Source organism: Misgurnus anguillicaudatus, chromosome 17, assembly GCF_027580225.2.
Source record: "Misgurnus anguillicaudatus chromosome 17, ASM2758022v2, whole genome shotgun sequence".
Taxonomy (NCBI): domain Eukaryota; kingdom Metazoa; phylum Chordata; class Actinopteri; order Cypriniformes; family Cobitidae; genus Misgurnus; species Misgurnus anguillicaudatus.
The window spans coordinates 30872368-30892341 of NC_073353.2; the positions used below are offsets into that span (position 1 = coordinate 30872368).

The following is a 19974-nucleotide window of genomic DNA, read 5'->3' on the forward strand; positions in this document are numbered from 1 at the left end:
ATGGCCGACACTGCTCATGTTCGTTTTTATTTGTCAGGGAGCGTAAATAAAATAAATGAATAGACAACAAATAAGTTTCACAAGAAGTTTCACACACACAGCTTAATAATGAAGTTAAGCCGGTTGTTTTATTACATATATAATTATTATACAGTTATATACTTTCTTTTTTTTGTATAAACTAAGCTGGGACCACATAAACATTTTAGTCAGGCATTGTATCAGACAGGCAGCTGAGCGCGCAGGACCCCGCGCAGGCACGCGCACACGTGTTTGTCTACAGCCATGGCGGACATGCAGATGAAGATTCTGCGCAAAAAACTCAATAAGAGAAGTGAGAAAAATAAACAACGCACACTGCTCAAAAATCAGAAAGAACAAAAAGATAACGATGAAGGTAAGTTTTCAGTCTTTTGTTAGTCTGAATTAATTTTTGACACACTTAATTCAGATTCTTCTCAGAGCGTCTTGCCTCAGCTAGCATGTGTTATCACATTGCTTATGATCTGTTGGTGATCTTTTTATTTTACCTTATTTTGTAGTCCCCAACAACAGTTTGGTTTAGTTAAATATAGTTATGTTGTCGGGGTGTTAAGATGAATCACATTCTTTTAATTTAATGATAAGCGAATGTATTTTTAATAAACTCTCGCTTTATATAACGTTAAGTTAACGTTACATTATTCTGCCAACTGTCTGTAACTATATTGTACTATACAGGCTTTGGTTACTGATCTGTAAAAAGCTTGAGTTTTGTCTAATAAAGAAAGTTTCTGTCATTCTCACCTGGATTGTTTCATTTAGAAATACTGACTTACTGACACATTCAAAACAGAAATCATCATCCATATATGTTGTTTTTATTAGCAAGAAATTAATGCATGTGTATTTCTGATCCAACAGAGGTGAAGGCAGTGCTGGAGGAATCTGATGTGACCAATGAAACTACACAAACATCCACTGAAAAACCGCAACAGAGTTTATCCACAGTTGATCATGAACCCTCACAAACCACCAAGAAAAAGAAAACGAAAAGAAAATTGGACAGTACAGATTCAACACCCAGTAAGTGTTTATGTGAAGTGTTGAGTGGCTTGGCCCAAATATTGATTTATCATTAACTAATCGAAATAAAAATAGTCATGTCAACTTATAAAAGTACAGATTATTACAATTGATCTGATTTATAAGTATGCTTGGTGGATCTTTAGGTGTAAAAAAGGTTAAAAAGCAGAAGGCAGGTAAACATACAACAGAAGTGTCAGAAGAAGAAAAAGAAATACCAGAAGATGAAGAAGAAGGTGCAGAACCTGAAAATTTGCCAGAAAATGGAAATGAAGAGGGTTCGGCCGATGAAGAGGAAGATGATGAACTTCCAGAGCTTCCATCTGGACTGACAGGTCAGAGAATCTCTGAATTACAGTCACTGCTACTTTTCTGTGCATGTGGAGATTACTGTTAATCATTTCATGTGCAAGTAAACATCTCATCTGTTGTTTCTATCTTAATGATTCAGGAGCGTTTGAGGACACATCATTTGCGTCTTTGGCGGGCGTTGTGAGTGAAAATACACTGAAGGGAGTAAAAGAAATGGGTTTTGAAGACATGACAGAGATCCAGCACAAGACCATACGCCCCCTGCTGGAAGGAAGGTGAGCTTGCTGTGACCACATTTACCGTGATGTCACACAACACATTTGACATTTACTGTGATGGTCACATTTTTGTGTTTTTACTTGTTCAATAGGGACGTGTTGGCAGCAGCCAAAACAGGCAGTGGTAAAACTCTGGCTTTCTTAATTCCCTCCATTGAGCTCATCTACAAACTCAAATTCATGCCAAGGAATGGTAAGTGTACTGAATACATTTACATACTTAAAAAAAAGCTGCCAAGTGTACTATACTTGCTGCCATACAATGCTATACTTTATGGCTATTGTGGTGTTTTCTTAGGAACTGGAGTGGTTATTTTATCACCTACCCGTGAGTTGGCCATGCAGACGTATGGTGTGCTGAAGGAATTGATGACCCATCACGTGCACACTTACGGTCTCATCATGGGAGGAAGCAATCGCTCAGCTGAAGCACAGAAGCTCTCTAATGGAGTCAATATTTTGGTGGCTACACCTGGAAGACTTCTGGATCACCTGCAGGTGAAACCTCTTACATATAACAGTTTTGGCATACCTGCCAAAGTGTAAATGAATAATAGTTGACCTCTTTTTGGGATCAGAACACACCCGCATTTATGTACAAGAACCTTCAGTGTCTGATCATTGATGAAGCTGACAGGATTCTGGAGGTGGGATTCGAAGAGGAGCTCAAACAGATCATCAAACTGCTGCCGAGTATGAACTAATGACTTTACTGATAAACGCAGTACATAATGATATATATGGGTGAAAACACATAATGCACAGCATTATACCATGACAAATTTTTTTCCTTCCATTCCAGAAAAAAGGCAAACAATGCTATTTTCAGCAACACAGACACGTAAAGTGGAAGACCTTGCACGAATCTCTCTTAAAAAGGAGCCGCTGTATGTGGGAGTGGATGACAATAAAGATACAGCCACCGTGGAAGGACTAGAACAAGTAAGCCGTTCACCAGAGTCATGCATCTCTCACGCTTACTCAGCTATGTTAATATGAGGATAACTGTGTGTTTCGTTTGATTTTAGGGTTATGTCGTATGTCCTTCAGAGAAACGATTCTTGCTACTCTTCACGTTTCTGAAGAAGAACCGCAAGAAGAAGCTCATGGTGTTTTTCTCATCCTGCATGTCTGTAAAGTATCACTATGAACTGCTCAATTACATCGACCTGCCCGTCATGGCCATTCATGTAAGACAAAACACTTCATCGAGGTGAATAAGATTGGTTAATTCAGTGCGATGTAGTTTGTGTGTTAAATCTATTATTTATCTTCCAGGGGAAGCAGAAACAGACAAAGAGAACAACCACATTTTTCCAGTTCTGTAACGCAGACTCTGGGATTCTTCTCTGTACTGATGTCGCAGCCAGAGGTCTGGATATCCCAGAGGTGGACTGGATTGTTCAGTATGACCCACCTGATGATCCCAAGGAGTACAGTCCTTCCTGCTTGGTTATTTCTTTGGTATCTTTAGCCATATGGATCAAGGTTCCCACGGGTCCTTGAAATCCTTGAGCGTTTGTGAATCTGGGGGAAAAAATTCAAGGCCCTGGGAAGTTTTTGAAAATATACATGCATAGATACAGGTCATTGAAAGTGTTTGAATATATTTTATGCAAGACGTTTTCTGGAGAAAAAAAACATTTTATTCCCTGCGTAGTGTAGGATAATATCATAAAAATTCTAGACTTTAAGCACACTAAACTGTTCGCTTTAAATGCTTATATCTTCTGTATGCAAATGTTGATTCATATTAAAATGCTTTTTTGCATAGTTGTGTTTGACACATGAAAACATCTCTGATTACGTATGTAACTGTTGTTCCCTGAGAAGTGAACGAGACGCTGTGTCTCCCTTACCATACTTCCTGAGTCCCTGTAACGCCACCTTTGGCAATATTTCAGATAGCGATATACTTCCTGGCTCCCGCGTCACCCTGTCTTTGTCGTTAAGCCTCACCATTGGTCAAATTTGATATACACATTCAGACACACTTGGAGTCGTCCCCAAAGTGTCACCGCAGTGACGCAGCGCGAGTTCCCTCAAAAGGGAACTGTAACAATGTATCTTTAAAGGTAACACAATGTAACCTTGCTCTCACTTGAAATGTGTCCCCACATTTAGTCCTTGAATTTGAGGGTATTGGACCTGGAAAGTCCTTGCAAGGTCCTTGAATTTGAAGTTAACTAAGGTGTGGGAACCCTGTGGATATATGTACTTGGATTTTGATGTGACTTTACCACTGGCATTTTAGGAGTACATCCATCGTGTAGGACGAACGGCTCGTGGTATTGATGGCAGAGGACACGCCCTCCTGATCTTGAGACCAGAGGAGCTTGGATTCTTGCGATTCCTCAGACAGGCTAAAGTATGACAGCGATACATCTGCTCTTTTGTACCGACCTTAACGTGTGCCAGTTATATAATAAATCATTTGTATTGTTGATTTCTACCTAGATGAGTCAGAATGATTTTCTGCTCTTCATAGATTTTAGCTGGAACTTTCTAGATACTGTATTTTATTCTCGAATGCTTTTCTTATAAAAGGTTCCCCTGAGTGAGTTTGAGTTCTCCTGGAGTAAAATCTCTGATATTCAGTCTCAGGTAAGGAAATTATTTATATTTAGCAAATATAAGACTTGTGTTGTCATGCCTGTTGTTGACTGATATTTGCTTTTCTCTTTTTCAGATGGAGAAGCTGATAGAGAAGAACTATTACCTTCATAAATCAGCTCAGGAGGCCTACAAGTCCTATGTCAGAGCTTACGACTCACATTCCCTCAAACAGATTTATAACGTAGAGACGCTCGACCTTCCCAAGGTGGCATTGTCCTTTGGGTTTAAAGTGCCACCCTTTGTGGACCTCAGTATCCTTTCAGCATTATACAATCTCTTGTCACTTTTTTGCTACTAAATCATTTTTTTAAAGGGGCCATGGCATGAAAATCTGACGTTTTCCATGTTTAAGTGCTATGATTGGGTCCACAGTGCTTCTATCAACCTAGAAAATGTGAAAAAGATCAACTCAGTAACTTAGTTTTGGTAAACCATTCTCTACAAGCACGTGGAAAAAATAGGTAGTTGAAATTTAGCTCTCCTTATGATGTCATAAGGAGCTCTTATTATAATAATACCGCCCCTTAATCTGCATTATCCAAGTTTTAATTGCAACAAACCACCATCATTGTGATAAGTGTTTGAATTTCATCAGCTCTTGCATTTTAAAGGACACACCCAAAATAGCACATTTTTGCACACACCTACAAAGTGGCAATTTTAACATGCTATAATAAATTATTTATATGGTATTTTGGGCTTAAACTTCACATATGTGCTCTGAGGACACCAAAGATTTATTTGACATCTTAAAGTCTTGTGCCATGGCCCCTTTAATGTAATTACACTTTTAGGTACTTTCAATTATAGCTGGGATGATTTCCTTTTTTATCTGTAGTATCTAAAATCTTAAATTTGGTTTGTACTTAGATATGCATTGACTAAAATGTTTTTCTTTGTCTAATCCAAGTGACCAAATCGTCAAGTAGACTGAGACTTTATACAATTAAAAATACAATTGGGAACTTGCTTTGTCATATTACTAAGGCTTTATAGTTTTAAGGGCTGTGACTGTGTATCTGTGTTCCTTGACCGCTATTCTCTCAGATGTCCACAGCAGTAAAGGAGTGAAGATGATGAAGAGAGGAGGTGGAGGAGGTTTCGGATACCAGAAATCTAAGAACGTTCACAAGGCCAAGATCTTCAAACATGTCAACAAAGGCAAAGGAGATAGAAGGCAGTTTTCACGCTGAGATGTTTTCCTGAGACACTTCTCTGATCTTTGTGGAGTTGATATCAGGCTACATTGTAATATTGTGTAACACGCCTTTGTTGGTCTGCATTCCATGTCTGTACAGAAATCTTTTTTCAGAGGCCATTATACTGTTATATAATAGTTTTTTCCCCCTATTAAACTTTTCGTGTTACTGGTCCAGCTGAAAATAAAACATGGAAACATCTCTTGTGAATTCTGATTATTAAACTGCTTTATTCTTAAACTTAGTTTCTGCTACAAAGGTTGCAGTTTTATAACTTAAAAAGTAAAGAAATCTCTTTCACTGTTTATATTCATTGTCTATTTTTATGTAATTGCTCTGAAAGGTTATGAGGGTATTTTAATGTAGGTAATATTCATGGCATGTTCTCCACATTCTGTTTCAACTAAATCAATATTTATTATAACTAAATTACCCAAGCTGTCATCGGCAAAAGACTGTTGCTTAATTTTTGTTGTGAACAAATAAATATATTTTTTATTTATTGCCCAGTAGTATCAAATACAGGCATTTAACCATTGGGCCACCATCACAACAAAGACAATTGACCACTCAAAAAAAAACAATTCTGTTAAATAATGCAGAATATGAATCTGTAAACCATTAGTGTATTTTACTTTTCTGCAAATAAATGTCGACGCAAAAAGCTTTTTGCCCTTTTAATGTGCTTCGTTCTTGCAGATTATGCTCATGCTACAAACAAGAAACATGATTAGAAAATTAATCATCACATTATAAGTAAACTAAATGTGTTCAACTTGGTGTAAAAGGCACAGATGAAAACATTACAATTTAACTATATTAATAGCATGCTTCAAGTGGGTAATACTGGGCACTTAAAAAATGCAAAAATTGATGGTAACACACCCAGTGTGTTTGTGTGGTTTATCAGTCTGAGAGCAGCTCTGATCTCAGCATCAGTATTGCATGAAAAACAAACACAGATATGAAGGAATGTGTATGTTTGAAGTGCTGCTCCATGTATTGTTCAGGGTAGATGTGTATCCAGCTGTTATGAAGCCCCCTTTGCTCTCAGTTTGGATAAAAGCATCTCATTCTTTCGGCACTCCTGAAACACAACAGACATTCATTGGTACATTTCACATTACTCAATCAAAAATATAATGAATTGAATCCCCTTTGTGTATCTCTAGTTAGGATGCACGTGGAATAATGTAGCATACAACCCCAAAAATACTGTAGTATTCTCAGACTACGCCAGGGAGTATCCATTAACTCGGCCCGCTCCAACTGTCAGTCTGCTGCCAGTTCTTTGGCCCTGTCCCAAATGGCACACTCCAGACTTTAGACTTCCTCAGAGTCCACACTTTGATGACAACAATTAGTGCAGACCTTAGGGACCCTTGACACGAGTACATGAGGGCGCACTGGAGTCATATTTTGGGACAGATTCAAGCATCATGCCAGGAAATAGGAAGAGAAGTTGCCCATCAGTGTGAACTCATCCCTTCCGTTGTCTCATTGCCCTTTCGAAAGGACTTCTGGGTTGGTAAAGTGTGTGGAGCCTGCAGCAGTAGTGCGGGCTTTGCCAAAGACTGCATAAAGGGGGCACACTTCCGAGTGTTAATATAACAGATGGGACACCCAACGGACTCGTAGACTAAGCAAGCATGCGCAATTTAAGGTCATGAGACAAAGTCCACATGAAGTGTGCCATTTGGGACAGGGCCACTTTCTGAATGCAAAGCCTACTTTTCTATATCTAATAAAAGCACAGTGGAAAATACAAGCCACGCCCACTATTTTATTTTCCTCATGTGATATTCTGTTTAACTCAAAAATACTGTGAGAGAATTTGGGCGATTAATATTGCATTTATATCGAGGGGCAACCTTACGATCTCTCTAATGAAGCCAACACGGAAGTGACTTAAACTGCAATTCATCGACTGGCCGCTTGAGACTGGCTCCAAAAGGGAGTCAATCCCATAGACCCCCATGTTAAAAATGCCCAACTTTACAGCAGAAAATAACGTGTTTACAGCCTGGTACAAAAAGTGTCCCTGGTTTATTTAGCTAATTTTGCCCTTCATGACAACTGTGAGGTGGGTGAATTTTTTTGTAACTCATCCGTTTAGATTATATTAAGCCTTAAACTTCTGCATAATTAAGGGCGTGGCCGCTTGAGTGTCGGTTGAACAGCCACTGCTGTCACTAGACTCGCGCTAGGCGGGCGTGGTTTCACATCAGCTTCACCCATGTCCCGCCTCTTTAACCATTTTTGGTTTTCCGCGGGTGATTCGCGGGGACGCGCGGCCAAGATGGCGACGGCAGGCAACGCCTACTTTAAGCTTCAAAAGCGATCTTCACAAACCAATGGGTGACGTCACGGACACTACGTCCATTTTTTTTACGGTCTATGATTTATATACTGTATTTGATTTATTATCATATGGTTTCATTACAGAGTGTTTTAACTGCATATCTTAAAGTTGAATATTAATGTGTCTTCTGTCACCTGAATAGAACTGTCAAGTTTCGGTTCATCAAAAGGTGCGTTGCTATTTGAACTAAGTTCATTGCAAGTGCCTCGTTAAAATTCCAAGAAAAGTAAAAAAACAAAAATAACTTGCTCTGTAGTAACAATGCAAACCTAATTGCTGATTGGTGGGAACTAAAAGGTTGAAAACGAAAAACAGACAATTGCTCAGCTCAAATTAGCAAATGTGACAGATGCAGAATTAGTAGCTGATGGTATGGAAAACATTAAGTCTGGTTTTTAAAAGGTGTTAAAAAAAACAAGAAATGTGTGCATTGCAAGCTTGCAATAAAACTATAAGAATAGGAATTGGGGGTTTTGAGATTTAGTTCAGTTGTCATATCTCTTTGATGATCATCAGGCTGAGCCAGTATTATGTTGATGCTGTCTAAATACAATTCTATAATAAAACAAATTAGTTTACATATCTCTCTACTGCATCCATTATTCCATCTGGAAAATCCAGTACAATACGCCTTAAAGTAAAGCTGAACGTGACTTCTGGTTTACGGGGACTTTAAGTATTGTTCAATTCAGTTTAGTTAACCACGCATTTTCTACTCAGCACCTCTAGAAAGATTTTTTAAATAGTGGGCTAATTTTGGGAACACAAAACTATTAAAAAGCAAGTGTCGGCTGATGCATGAAAAAACTACATGTCTGTATATTTCCATTGAAAAAATCTAATATTGTTTTTTGTTTTGTTTTTAGTGGCTCTGTTTTTAGACTTAGAAAAAGTGTACGGATTTACCTGAATTCCCCTGAATGTTTTATAATTTAAAATTTGTCAATTTTAACATTCTTTTTAAGAATATGTAATGTCATTTAACCACAGTTTATTAATCGCTAGGAAGTCATTTTTTCTATAGGGAAAGTGAATAGTATATTTGTAGAAAGCTACATTTGTTTCTGCACTTATGTGTTGTGTATGTGTATATATATACCTCTTTAAAGTCTTTGACAGTTTTAAAGTACAGTCTCTGTTTGTCCAGAAGCTCCAGATACTCATCATTCAGCTGATCTCTGCGCATCTTATTCTCCTGTCGTTTCTTTTCCATCTAATACACATGTTAGACAAACACACTAATTTAAAACAACTTCGTTAACAGGTGAAAGAAAACAGCAGGAGTGAACGTTAACTAATTCATGCAGGAGCGACACGTGTGTGTCACGTGTGTCTTGTACCTTTATACGACTCTGTTTGATTCCTTCCACAATTTGCTCCATCTGTCTAAGAAACTGCTCTTTACCACCTGATGAAGCCATGGCCCTAAACACAATCACACATTTCACCCATATGCCATTAAAAAAATGAAAGATCAGATAATCTGTTGTAATATTGGGAAGTCTGCACTTTATTTGATACTCACTGCTGAAAATGATCATGTATGGAGTTAAGTAGATTGACCTGTGAAATAAAATACAAAAATAAAAATTATAATGTTTAGTACAGATTGTGATATGATTCTATTAAAGGGTCCCTATTATGCAAATTTTTACAAGATGTAATATAAGTCTCAGGTGTTCCCAAATTGTGTCTGTTAAGTTTCAGCTTAAAATACCCCACAGATCATATTACAGAATGTCCCTATTTGGGTAGGAGAAAAAATATGCTGTTTTCGTGAATGTGCCTTTTATGCAAATAAGCTACAGCTCCTCACTTCCTTGCCAAGAGACAGTGAGCGCATTTACTTAAAATAGATCTGATTTCTTTGAATACAGTCTGAGACATTAGTATTTCACTATTAAGATATGGCAGACTGTGTAAAAGCTGCTGAGGGTGGAAACTATGGTAATGCAGCGGCACTGTGTATGGCTTTATCAGTGTGATGTCACATTAACAAGAGAATCAAAACAGCATGTCTAATGGTGCATTCACACCAGCCACGATAGAGGCGGCAAAAACGAGCGGTTTCGCGTGTAGTTGGATGCTTGAACATTTAAGTTTACTCGCTTCATTCACTCGTGAAATTCTAGTCATTCGAGACATTCCGCGGAAATTCGCCTCATGGGAGGGGCTTTTGCGACTCCACTGAGACTCCGCTCGCTTCTTGTAATCACATCACTACTACAGCAAGGTCCTGATTGGTTAATGCGGCACGGAATTCCGCCGAAGATCAAATTTTTCAACTTGGGCATTTCCCACGGCAACGAGAATCAAAATACAATTCTTTAATAAAAGGAATTAGTTCACATATCTCTCTACTGCATCCATTATTCCATCTGGAAAATCCACGACGATACGTTGTAAAGTAAAGCCGATCGTGACTTCCGGTTTACGGGGACTTTAAGTATTGTTCAATTCAGTTTAGTCAACCACGCATTTTCTACTCAGCACCTATAGAAAGATTTTTAAAATAGTGGGCTAATTTTGGGAATGCAAAGCTATTAAAAAGCAAGCGTCGGCTGATGCATGAAAAAGCTACATGTCCATATATTTCCATTAAAAAAAATTAATGCGTCTGGTGTGAACCCTGCATAATAAGACTATTTTGGTTTAATGGGGATTAAAAAAAGGAGTGGGTGGATTTTTGGATCATTGTAGGGTGGTTGTGTTAACACACTGCCAACACACATTTATGTCCAAACTTTTGATTTTGCATAATAGGTGCCCTTTAATCCCATAAAGTAAAAAAAGTTAAAAATGATACCTCCTTCTCCAGGTAAACCTTTTTGTCATCCAATGTGTTGTACAGTGTAAAGAACTGTTTTGTTTCTTTATGGGTTGCAGAAACTGTGAAAAACATCAAAAAGACAATAAAGCAGTAAACCACGGCACTGTAATGCACTGTAAGTCATTTTGGATGAAAGCGTTTGCCAAATGCTTAAATGTAAAACTGGTAAACTTTGTACATTAATATAAAATGTGTGTGGTTAAAGCATCATAGTCAGTACTATTTTTATTGTACATTTACATTTTAAATATTGATGCTTTGCACACACCTTGGCTATAAAGTTCAATGAATCGCTTCTGATACTGTGTCAGCTCGGCTCTGCTGGGAACTTCGTCTATCTTTCTCTGCAGGATAGCGATCTCACGGTTCCTCCGAGCCTGCGGCAAAGTAAAACAATCAGTCTGAGAAATCTCTCAAAACATATCTGACACGTCCCGGTATCGTTCCCCACACAGCCTTACCATAAGCAGACGAATCTTCTGCAGCTTTTCTCTGTCTGCACCGTACTGCTGATCAATCAACACATTCATTTCCTACAGACACACACACACGATTATTTTAGGAAAACTAGATCAATACAGATTACAGATTATGAGATTGTAATTGTGATTCACACCTTCTTATCATCGCCATCATCTCCATACTCCATCTTCAACTCTTCAATATTCTGCTGCAGACGAGTCATTTCCTCCTATTGATACATGCACAGCCATATAATGAATTGTTTGTTATATTATTGTGTGTTGCAGGGATACCTTTGATTTAAAGGTGCAGTGCATACATTTTAGCAGCATCTAGCAGTGAGATTGTGAATTGCTCAGTCCACTGTTTACTGAAACGCATGGAGAAGGTATGGTAGCTGCCACAGGACAAACATGTCATTCTCGGAGACAACTTAATAAAAAAGTTTGTCCGTTAAGGCTTCTGTAGAAACATAGCGGCACAAAATGGCGACTTCCATGTAAGGGGACACTCGATGTATGTCGATAAAAACTTCTCATTTTAAGTTAATAAAAACATAACGGTTCATTATGTAAGGTCTTTATACACCACTAATAATATAGTTTTGTATATTATATTGCATTTCTGTCCAGAGATCCTTCTAAGTTACACACTGCACCTTTCAATTTTAGCAAATTAGTATTGCGCATACAGCAGTAGTATATATGATGGTAACATACACGACAGTGCGAGCGGAAAGTCTGCTCTTGATGTTTCAGGTTTTCATTCATGGATACCAAAGCACGAAGTTTCTCCAGCAACCCAGAATATAAAAAACAAACAAACAAACACACCACATTCTGATTTTATAGCCACCTAAAGCAGATGTTTATACAGTATGAAAATTCAACCTAATGACAACTTGAACAAGATTATTACCCAGAATCAGCCTCGGACTCCACTTCCTCCAAAGAGCTCAGCTCTTTCTCCAGCTTTTCAGTGTGTGTGGTGGCCTAAACAAACACGTGTTATTCATCCAGGTCAACCACTCTTCTGTCATTATGTGTGTGTGTGTGTGTGTGTGTGTGTGCCTCTGTCTCACCTCTGCTAGTTTGCTTTTAGCATCCTCACATGCTGCTCTGACCTCCTGCTGTTTGACCTGCAGCTGAAATAAAAAGAAACAATGATTGTAGCCAATTAGCATTCTTAAAACTGTGTATGTGTATTCAGTGTTGCAATCAGATCCAAGAAATAAACGTTTCAGTCAAACATGTAAGCACAGTTCGTGTGATGCAAATTTTATCATCAAAAAAGTACATGCGGAATGTACGCGCACAGCTGGATTTTTGTAACCGCGCGTACTTTGCATGCGTAGGTCACTCATGGATGTACAGGACAACATAGTACGTTATATCCAGGAAAGCCACATGTGTTGAACGTCTGTGTACACATACGAGTATGATTTGCATTAACAAAATGCATGAAATTTGTTTAGCAAAAAATATGAACAGCTTTACATCAACTAAAATTGAATTATTTTAATTTATGAGACACACCCAGGAATAACAGCTAACGTGAGCCATAAACAGGTGCATGAATGTACATTAATGTGTTTAGGTGTGTGCATTACCTCTTCCAGCTCTTTCGTTTTTTGCACAATTTGTTTGTTGAGTGATGCCAGTTGACGGCGGTGTTGCTGTGCGGGTCCAAATCTCTCAGGCCGATCCTCAGCCGAACGCTCGGCCTGCCCGATCACACATACATTCAGAAACTTAGGAGTATGTTTTTAAAAGTTGAATCCCTGGTTTCACAGACAAGGCTAAAGGCTAGTCCTAGACTAAGATACATATATGATTTAGAAAATTACATTGATTTATCTCAAGATACACACCAGTAAGATCTTTTTGGTCTAATCAGATTCAATGGATTATGCTAAGCTATGCTAAAAGTGGTACCGCCAGACCCGGAGATCGGCTGAATGGTTTCCAAAAAGGAAAAAATCAAATGTTTAACTGTAGGTGAACTGGCAAATGAGCATTTTTTATTTTTTTTTAAAGTGAAGTGTCCCTTTAATAAAGCTGATCTTACCTTCTCAGCATACTCTGTGACAATTTGCTTGATCTCTTCAGACTGCATCCCAACAATCTGTCCCACTGTACTGGCTGACAGCTTCCTCTATAAACATACACACAGAAATAGAGTGCATACAAAAAATAAATATTGTTTTGTAAGAACTCATAAGCTAAACACTTAATTGTAAACCCATTGTTAAAACATTTGCACAAAATTAAAATTATATTTCAGTTCAATAATAATAATACTTTCTTTCCAAGCTCTAGAAAAAGCACCATATAATAAGTAAGTGATGACAAACAAATTAATTTCAGTCAGTTTTACGCAGATGTTCATAAGCCTACCTCCTCTGTAGCCATTGCAGCCATTCCAGTCATCAGGGCTTTAATTTTCAGCTATAACAGGAACAAACACAGCTTCTGTTTGGTTAATGGAAAATTAAAGAGTGATAGATAAACAGTGGGTGATGTAACAATGTTAGTTGATGTGACCTCTTCTGCTGCCTGCAGGTCTTCTTCCTCAGACACGTTGGTCATACCAGGTGGCGCGGCTTGTGTGCCCTGAGCCAACACCTGCTTCTGCTCTGCTGCCTGTTACAGACATTATCAGCTCATGTGAATCACACAGATCTGAAAAACCAAAGGTCAGTGCCAAGCTATCTTTAACCACCTGTGATCTAATGTGCCCAGACAGTAATGCTCAGACTGCCCAAACCAAATGTTTGAAACCAAACCAATCATTGACTTCTATAGTAGGAAAAAATAATAACTTGGAAGAGAATGGGGCTCGTGATCGGTTTGGTTTAAAACATTCCTACAAATATTTTCCTTTGTGGTCATCAGAACAAAGAAATTTATACAGGTTTGTAACAACATGAGAGTGAGTAATGACAAAATTTGGGTGAACTAAGGCACCCATACGTTTTAAAACATCCCTGTCAGAATGAGTTGGACACTCACTGTGCCTGCTTTAGATTGTTTGCTGAATCCGTAGCGCCTGTAAAAACAGAAGAGTAAGATGCTTCAGTTTACATTATGGACACTGTGAGACTCACATCAAAACCGACATAGATTAAACACGTGACACCACATTACAGAAAACCCACATCAAAGAAAAACATTTAGATGCAATATCTGAAGATGCAAAACTAAAAGCATAATGCTGCTGATGCAAAGCCAATACATCTGAGCAACAGTCAATCTGTGTCACTCTCATAGGCAGAAACTGAACCACATTCATACTCACTGCATATACTGTGATATGAGAAGACACGGACTGATCATTGAAATATAGACAGGGAGAAAGTGGAAATGAAGAATGAGAGCATGAGAGAAATACCAGAAGAGAGATCATTTCATCAATTGCTCTTAAAGAAAGCCTTTACATATACAACACAACAAGCAGTGGTACTCTGACACAATATTAGTGCACATCAACTTAAAACCCTAATTTCTCCCGCTTGTTTAAACGACTGGCCTATAGACCATCCTTCTCAAAGTAATCCAAGCAGAAGCGTTCAAAAATGGACAAAAAAGAGGGATTCAAACAGCAGGTGTGAACAGGAACGACTTCACTTGTGATCCGATTGACCAAAACGCATCTTAATACCAGGTGTAAACAAGCTCACATTGTTACAAGAGACACATTGTAACAATATATTTGTGACCACAAAAGCAGTCGTAAGTCACACGGGTATATTTGTAGAAGAGGCAAAAATATATTGCATAGGTCAAAATTATCGATTTTACTTTTATGCCATAAATCATTAGTATATTATGTAAAAAATAATATAGATAATTTGTACATTTCCTACCGTAATGAAGAGTTTGGTTCCAAAGCCAGATGACTTTTTTATTTATAACTGTTTTATTGTGCTACTTAGCAAAATATTTTAGTTATAAGGGTTTAAATCAAAATCTCTAAACTGCAAAAAATGACTTTCTTACTTAATATTTTTGTCTTGTTTTCAGTAGAAATATCAAAAAAAATCTTAAAATTGGATGTATTTTCTTAATGAGCAAAATGACCTAAGAATATAAGTCTAGTTTTAGACAAAAAATTAAGAGTTTGGTTCCAAAACGCAATAAACGCCATTTTAAAAAAAATGACTTACTGCCAAAATCAGTCTTATATTAGGACAGTATTTAAATGTAAATTCTTAATTTTACGCAAAATACAATATCCGCCGTGTTATTCTGTCATATTTTCTCCCTTTTTCCCCAAAACGCGACAAACGCCACTCCTCCTTTTCTACAGAACGCAATAAATCCGCTCCACAAATTACAGCGCACCATTCCATGCATTGTAAACAAACAATGGCGGCGCGTTGAGTACAGGGAATCCTAGTTTTCCTCATCTTGTACTTTGTGATCAACGAACAAACAAAAACAAAATAATACTTTAATGGCATTGCTAAACCTGTGGTGGTTTTCTGTGACGGGAAAGAAATGTAAGCCATCAACATCTAATAATTTATACGAGAGGCACTCGGGAGACGGTCACTTGTTCTCCCGACAGCATCAAGCTATCTCCTGCTAACACACTGACCCCAGGGGATCTTATAAAAACTTTTTTTGACCAAACATTTTACAGCTGATCGCGGTCAAAAAAGTTCAGCGATGACGTCCCAAGTATAACCGCAGCAATGACAGTGTACTTATGACAAAGTAAGTGTTTTGGTTAATGCCATTAATGTTTATTTTTTTAATCAGTGGATACCACTAGTTAACTAAATGAATATAGCATGCCAAAGATGAATGCACATTTATATATTGATTCAATAGATTTATAGTATTTTGAAAAAAAAACTGTCATGGATTTATTGCATTTTGTGGACAAAATAATTCATTTTTATAATAAATAAATCTTTGAAAATCAAATTATGGATTTGAATATTTTATGTTTTTATTACCTAAAGATGCTATGGGAAAGTTTGAAAAAGAAAATAATGGTTTTCATCTTGTCACTTTCTTGGTATAGAAAACATGTTTTTACCGAAATTTGTAAAATGGATTTATTGCGTTTTGGAACCAAACTCTTCATAGTGAATTTGTGCTTAAAGGGATAGTTCGGCCAAAAACGATATTAAACCCATTATTTACTCACCCCCAAGCTGTCCAAGTTGCATATGTCCATCGTTTTTCAGACAAACACATTTTCGGATATTTTAGAAAATATTTTAGATCTTTCTGTTGATTAAATGTAATGTTACGGGGTCCAGCAATAGTCCACGACCTTCAGGTCCGGAGGAGTGCGTCCGTCCTTCACGGATTGAATCCGAACGGCTCCAGGATGATAAACAAAGGTCTTCTGAGGGTAATCCGTGCGGTGTTGTTGTAGAAATATCCATATTTAAAATGTTATTAACGTAATTAAATACCTTCCGGTAGCGCCGCCATCTTAGACTCAGGAGAGAGTATTAGCGTAGTGTACGCACTTTTCTTAGTGACGTATGACAAATTCGGAGGGCGGGGGGACAGGGCAGCAGCAGAGAAACCGCTGTATGCTGCGTAGCGCTCATCCTGAATGCGGATGACTCTAAAATGGCGGCGCTACCGGAAGGTATTTAATTACGTTAATAACATTTTAAATATGGATATTTCTACAACAACACCGCACGGATTGCCCACAGAGGACCTTTGTTTGTCGTCCTGGAGCTGTTTGGATTTGATTTGTGAGGGATGGACGCACTTTTTTTGGACTTGGGGGTCGTGGACTGTTGCTGGACCCCGTGGCATTGCATTTGATCAGCGGAAAGATCTGGAATATTTTCTGGAGTATCCGAGGGTGTGTTTGTCTGGGAGGCGATGGACGTGTGCACTTGGACAGCTTGGGGGTGAGTGAATAGTGGGTTTGGTGTCGTTTTTGGCCGAACTATCCCTTTAAAGCAAGCAAAAATACCTGCAAATGGGGTGAGAAAAAAATCTTGAAATAAGTTTGCTTGTTTTAAGGACAAATTCACTTAAATTGTATATTTTTGGACTAAAAACTAGACTTATTTTCTTAGGTGATTTTGTTCATCAAGAGAAAGCATTTTAATTTAACAATCTTTAGATATTTCTACTAAAAACGAGATAAAAATACTCGGTCATTTTTAGGTAATTTTTTGCAGTATTCATATCCAAACTTTTTGTGAGTGGATGCAGCAAAAAATAATAAAAATTTGGCCAGAAACTTGCCTACAAGCTTCGTGTTGCTACCCGTTCCTAGAGGATTTCACATTCAAGTTTGGTTTTAAAGTAAAAGCTTACATCATCACCCATTCAGTCAACAACGTCATTACATCGGTAAGCTAATAGACTATGCTAAAACAAACCATTTCATTACTAATGTGTGTTAAAAGGACTTCATTTGGACTTGAACTTTGAAGTCGCCGTGAAACGGAAGCAGCGATCGTCTTGTTTTCCCCGGGGTGACGTATATCGAAGTGTAACAGCTGCTTAAATGAAAAAGGTAGAGCTAGACTTTAATTTATCCATAGAGAATTGATTGGATCGTTTGAAGTTGGGTCAGGTTGCTATTTGCTAATCGCTGCAATCTTTTCCCAGACCCCGCCCACCTGCCATACCATATGACCGAAAGTATAGAGAGATCATTTTGAGGAGGGGTGGAGATATGCGTTTTTGATTATAGATTATGAGGCCACATGGATTTTTAAAAAATAATGAAGCTCACAGATATGTCATTTGTAAAAAATACCAGTTTTTTATTCAACTTTAAATGTGATTTTCTCAGTATTCTGTGTTTTTTTTTTGCACTCTCAGATTTCAGATTTTCAAATAGGACAATATTTGGCACAATAGTACAACTATCATAACAAAATATTCTATGAATCTCATAAAAAAATTAAATGACTGGTTTTGTGGTCCAGGGAAACATTTTAATCAACTATGGATATAGCTGAGATCAGGTTTGATTTTATTAAATTTCATGCTTTTGACTTTTCACATTTTGCTGCTTGTCTAACCAAACTATCAGTCAGACCAATAAAGACAAGAGAAACTGATGAAATGGCAAATAAGAGTGTAGATGCAAGTACGAGCAAGTAACAAAAAACCTGCATGAGAAAAATTATTTAAAAGGAAATTAGGTACCTGCCAAACTCCAGCAGTGTGGAATGAACCCGAGACTCCTCATCCAACAGATCACCTGCATCCTCCTGCCGTTTATAGCGCCTCTGAGGAGCATACACCTCAGACACCCAAATACACACACCTTACAGTATGTGTGCACACATACAGTAAAAAAGCAGCGAATCAGCATATCAGATACTCACAGACACATTTACCACAGTGCTAATGGCTCTTTCCTTCCTTAATGCAAACTCCTCATCCTGAAAGAAACACATGTATTAAAATATAAAGAACAAGTTTTCACTAAAGGAGTTTATTGAGCAATTTCATGTGCCATTCATAGTGTTAATAAATTATAGTTCTGTTTTTAGTGGCTGTTTTCTCACCTCAGGAAATGCATGTGTTTTCTGAAACTGAGAGATGGAATATGATCTAACATAATCACCCATCTCCTCCCGCGTTTCAATCGCCTTCTTTACCAACCACTGTGTATCCCACATAGACAAATGCAGTGTTAGTAATTTACGGTTTCCATGACATCAGAAAAGGCATTAGTATGTTTGGTAGTCTTTAGGAAGATGCAGGTATGCAGGTGTATATACCTGTATAACAGGAAAGATGTGGATGAAATCTAACCCTTGGATCTGATGAGGCTCAAGCCTGTGAGGACACTTCATTTTGGGCAGAACCGACACAATCTTCTCCGTTAGAGCACTTTAATGGAAAAGGCATAAACATAAAAACATTATCCAGAATTAAGTTCAATCTGGCAGGAGAGCTTTTTGTAAGTGACTCGATTATGTGAGGTCATGTGGTTTATACACACTCACATTTTCTGGCCAATGGTGGAATTTTCCTGGAAGAGCAGATCAACATCAATGTCAAAGTTGCATGTTGTTATACACCAGGTCATTCCTCCGACCACCTAAAAAGTATAAGCAGACTGATAATGAGAAAATGCATAACACTGAAATGTATGCGTGTTTATAAATATGTAAAGTCCGATGTACCTTATCAAAGGGTGATAGTCCCTTAATACGTGCTCTAAAATAACCTGCTGCGAGCAACAGCTCCAAAATCTCCGCAAGCTTGATGCTCTGCTCCTCATCCTCACGTGTCTCCACCTGTCAATCATAGCATACCTATCAACTACCTAGTGACAGTACTTATCAGTACAGACCAACATACTAAATTAAATGGTATATACATTACTGTTACCTACTGCTAAGCTTATAATCACAAAGTTTGTATTTATTTAGAGAGTATCTTGTATACCAGGCAATAATACACTTGGACACTGTTTATATGTAGCAAGATCTGCTCACTTAGGACTCAGAAGATCATAATATTTAATTTTACATGCATTATTTTAGCAGAAACGTTTATAGATTCTTTAAAAGGGGGAAGACAAAGCATTCATACTAAGCATTAACTTATATATGATGTAGCCTGTTTGAACCTATTGGCATTCTCAAAGGAATGCATATACCCTCACGACAATAAATGACACAAATAAATAGACACAAATGTGTAAAAGTTTGTGTTTTATACCTTGATAAGATTGCCCTCTTGATCATACTGGGCTCCGATTTTCGAGCCTGTTCTCACTCTCTGGAAAACAGACGTAGCCGCCATCACGACATATCACGTGAGGAGAATCATGTGACGCATAAATTTCTTCATGCACCGTTGCGCAGACCGACCGGAATATTACGTAAAATAACGC

At 37.9% G+C, this 19974-nt stretch overlaps 2 protein-coding genes across 3 annotated transcripts; one reads left to right on the top strand and one right to left on the bottom strand.

The window, feature by feature from the left end:
• Positions 1–220: 220 nt before the first annotated feature.
• ddx18 (DEAD (Asp-Glu-Ala-Asp) box polypeptide 18) lies at positions 221–5671 on the top strand. The gene is made up of 14 exons (XM_073855342.1): positions 221–397; positions 904–1065; positions 1212–1400; positions 1517–1652; positions 1748–1848; positions 1954–2153; positions 2234–2348; positions 2458–2597; positions 2684–2845; positions 2934–3084; positions 3908–4023; positions 4203–4259; positions 4345–4522; positions 5319–5671. The coding sequence occupies exons 1-14, from the start codon at positions 286–288 to the stop codon at positions 5462–5464; spliced, it is 1965 nt and encodes a 654-aa protein (XP_073711443.1). The 5' UTR covers positions 221–285; the 3' UTR covers positions 5465–5671.
• A 463-nt stretch (positions 5672–6134) lies between these two features.
• Positions 6135–19956, bottom strand: ccdc93 (CCC complex scaffolding subunit CCDC93). Of its 2 annotated transcripts, XM_073855343.1 has the most exons (24): positions 19800–19956; positions 19259–19372; positions 19079–19173; positions 18851–18962; positions 18635–18733; positions 18451–18508; positions 18270–18369; positions 14422–14451; positions 14136–14172; positions 13668–13766; positions 13521–13571; positions 13192–13278; positions 12734–12847; positions 12206–12268; positions 12041–12116; positions 11844–11923; positions 11279–11353; positions 11124–11195; positions 10931–11039; positions 10639–10721; positions 9358–9395; positions 9173–9257; positions 8932–9045; positions 6135–6557 (listed from the first exon to the last, which is right to left on the bottom strand). In XM_073855343.1, the coding sequence occupies exons 1-24, from the start codon at positions 19881–19883 to the stop codon at positions 6501–6503; spliced, it is 1932 nt and encodes a 643-aa protein (XP_073711444.1). In that variant the 5' UTR covers positions 19884–19956; the 3' UTR covers positions 6135–6500. The 2 variants fall into 2 exon arrangements, with proteins under 2 accessions (XP_073711444.1, XP_073711445.1); XM_073855344.1 differs by lacking the exon at positions 14422–14451.
• Positions 19957–19974: the final 18 nt, after the last annotated feature.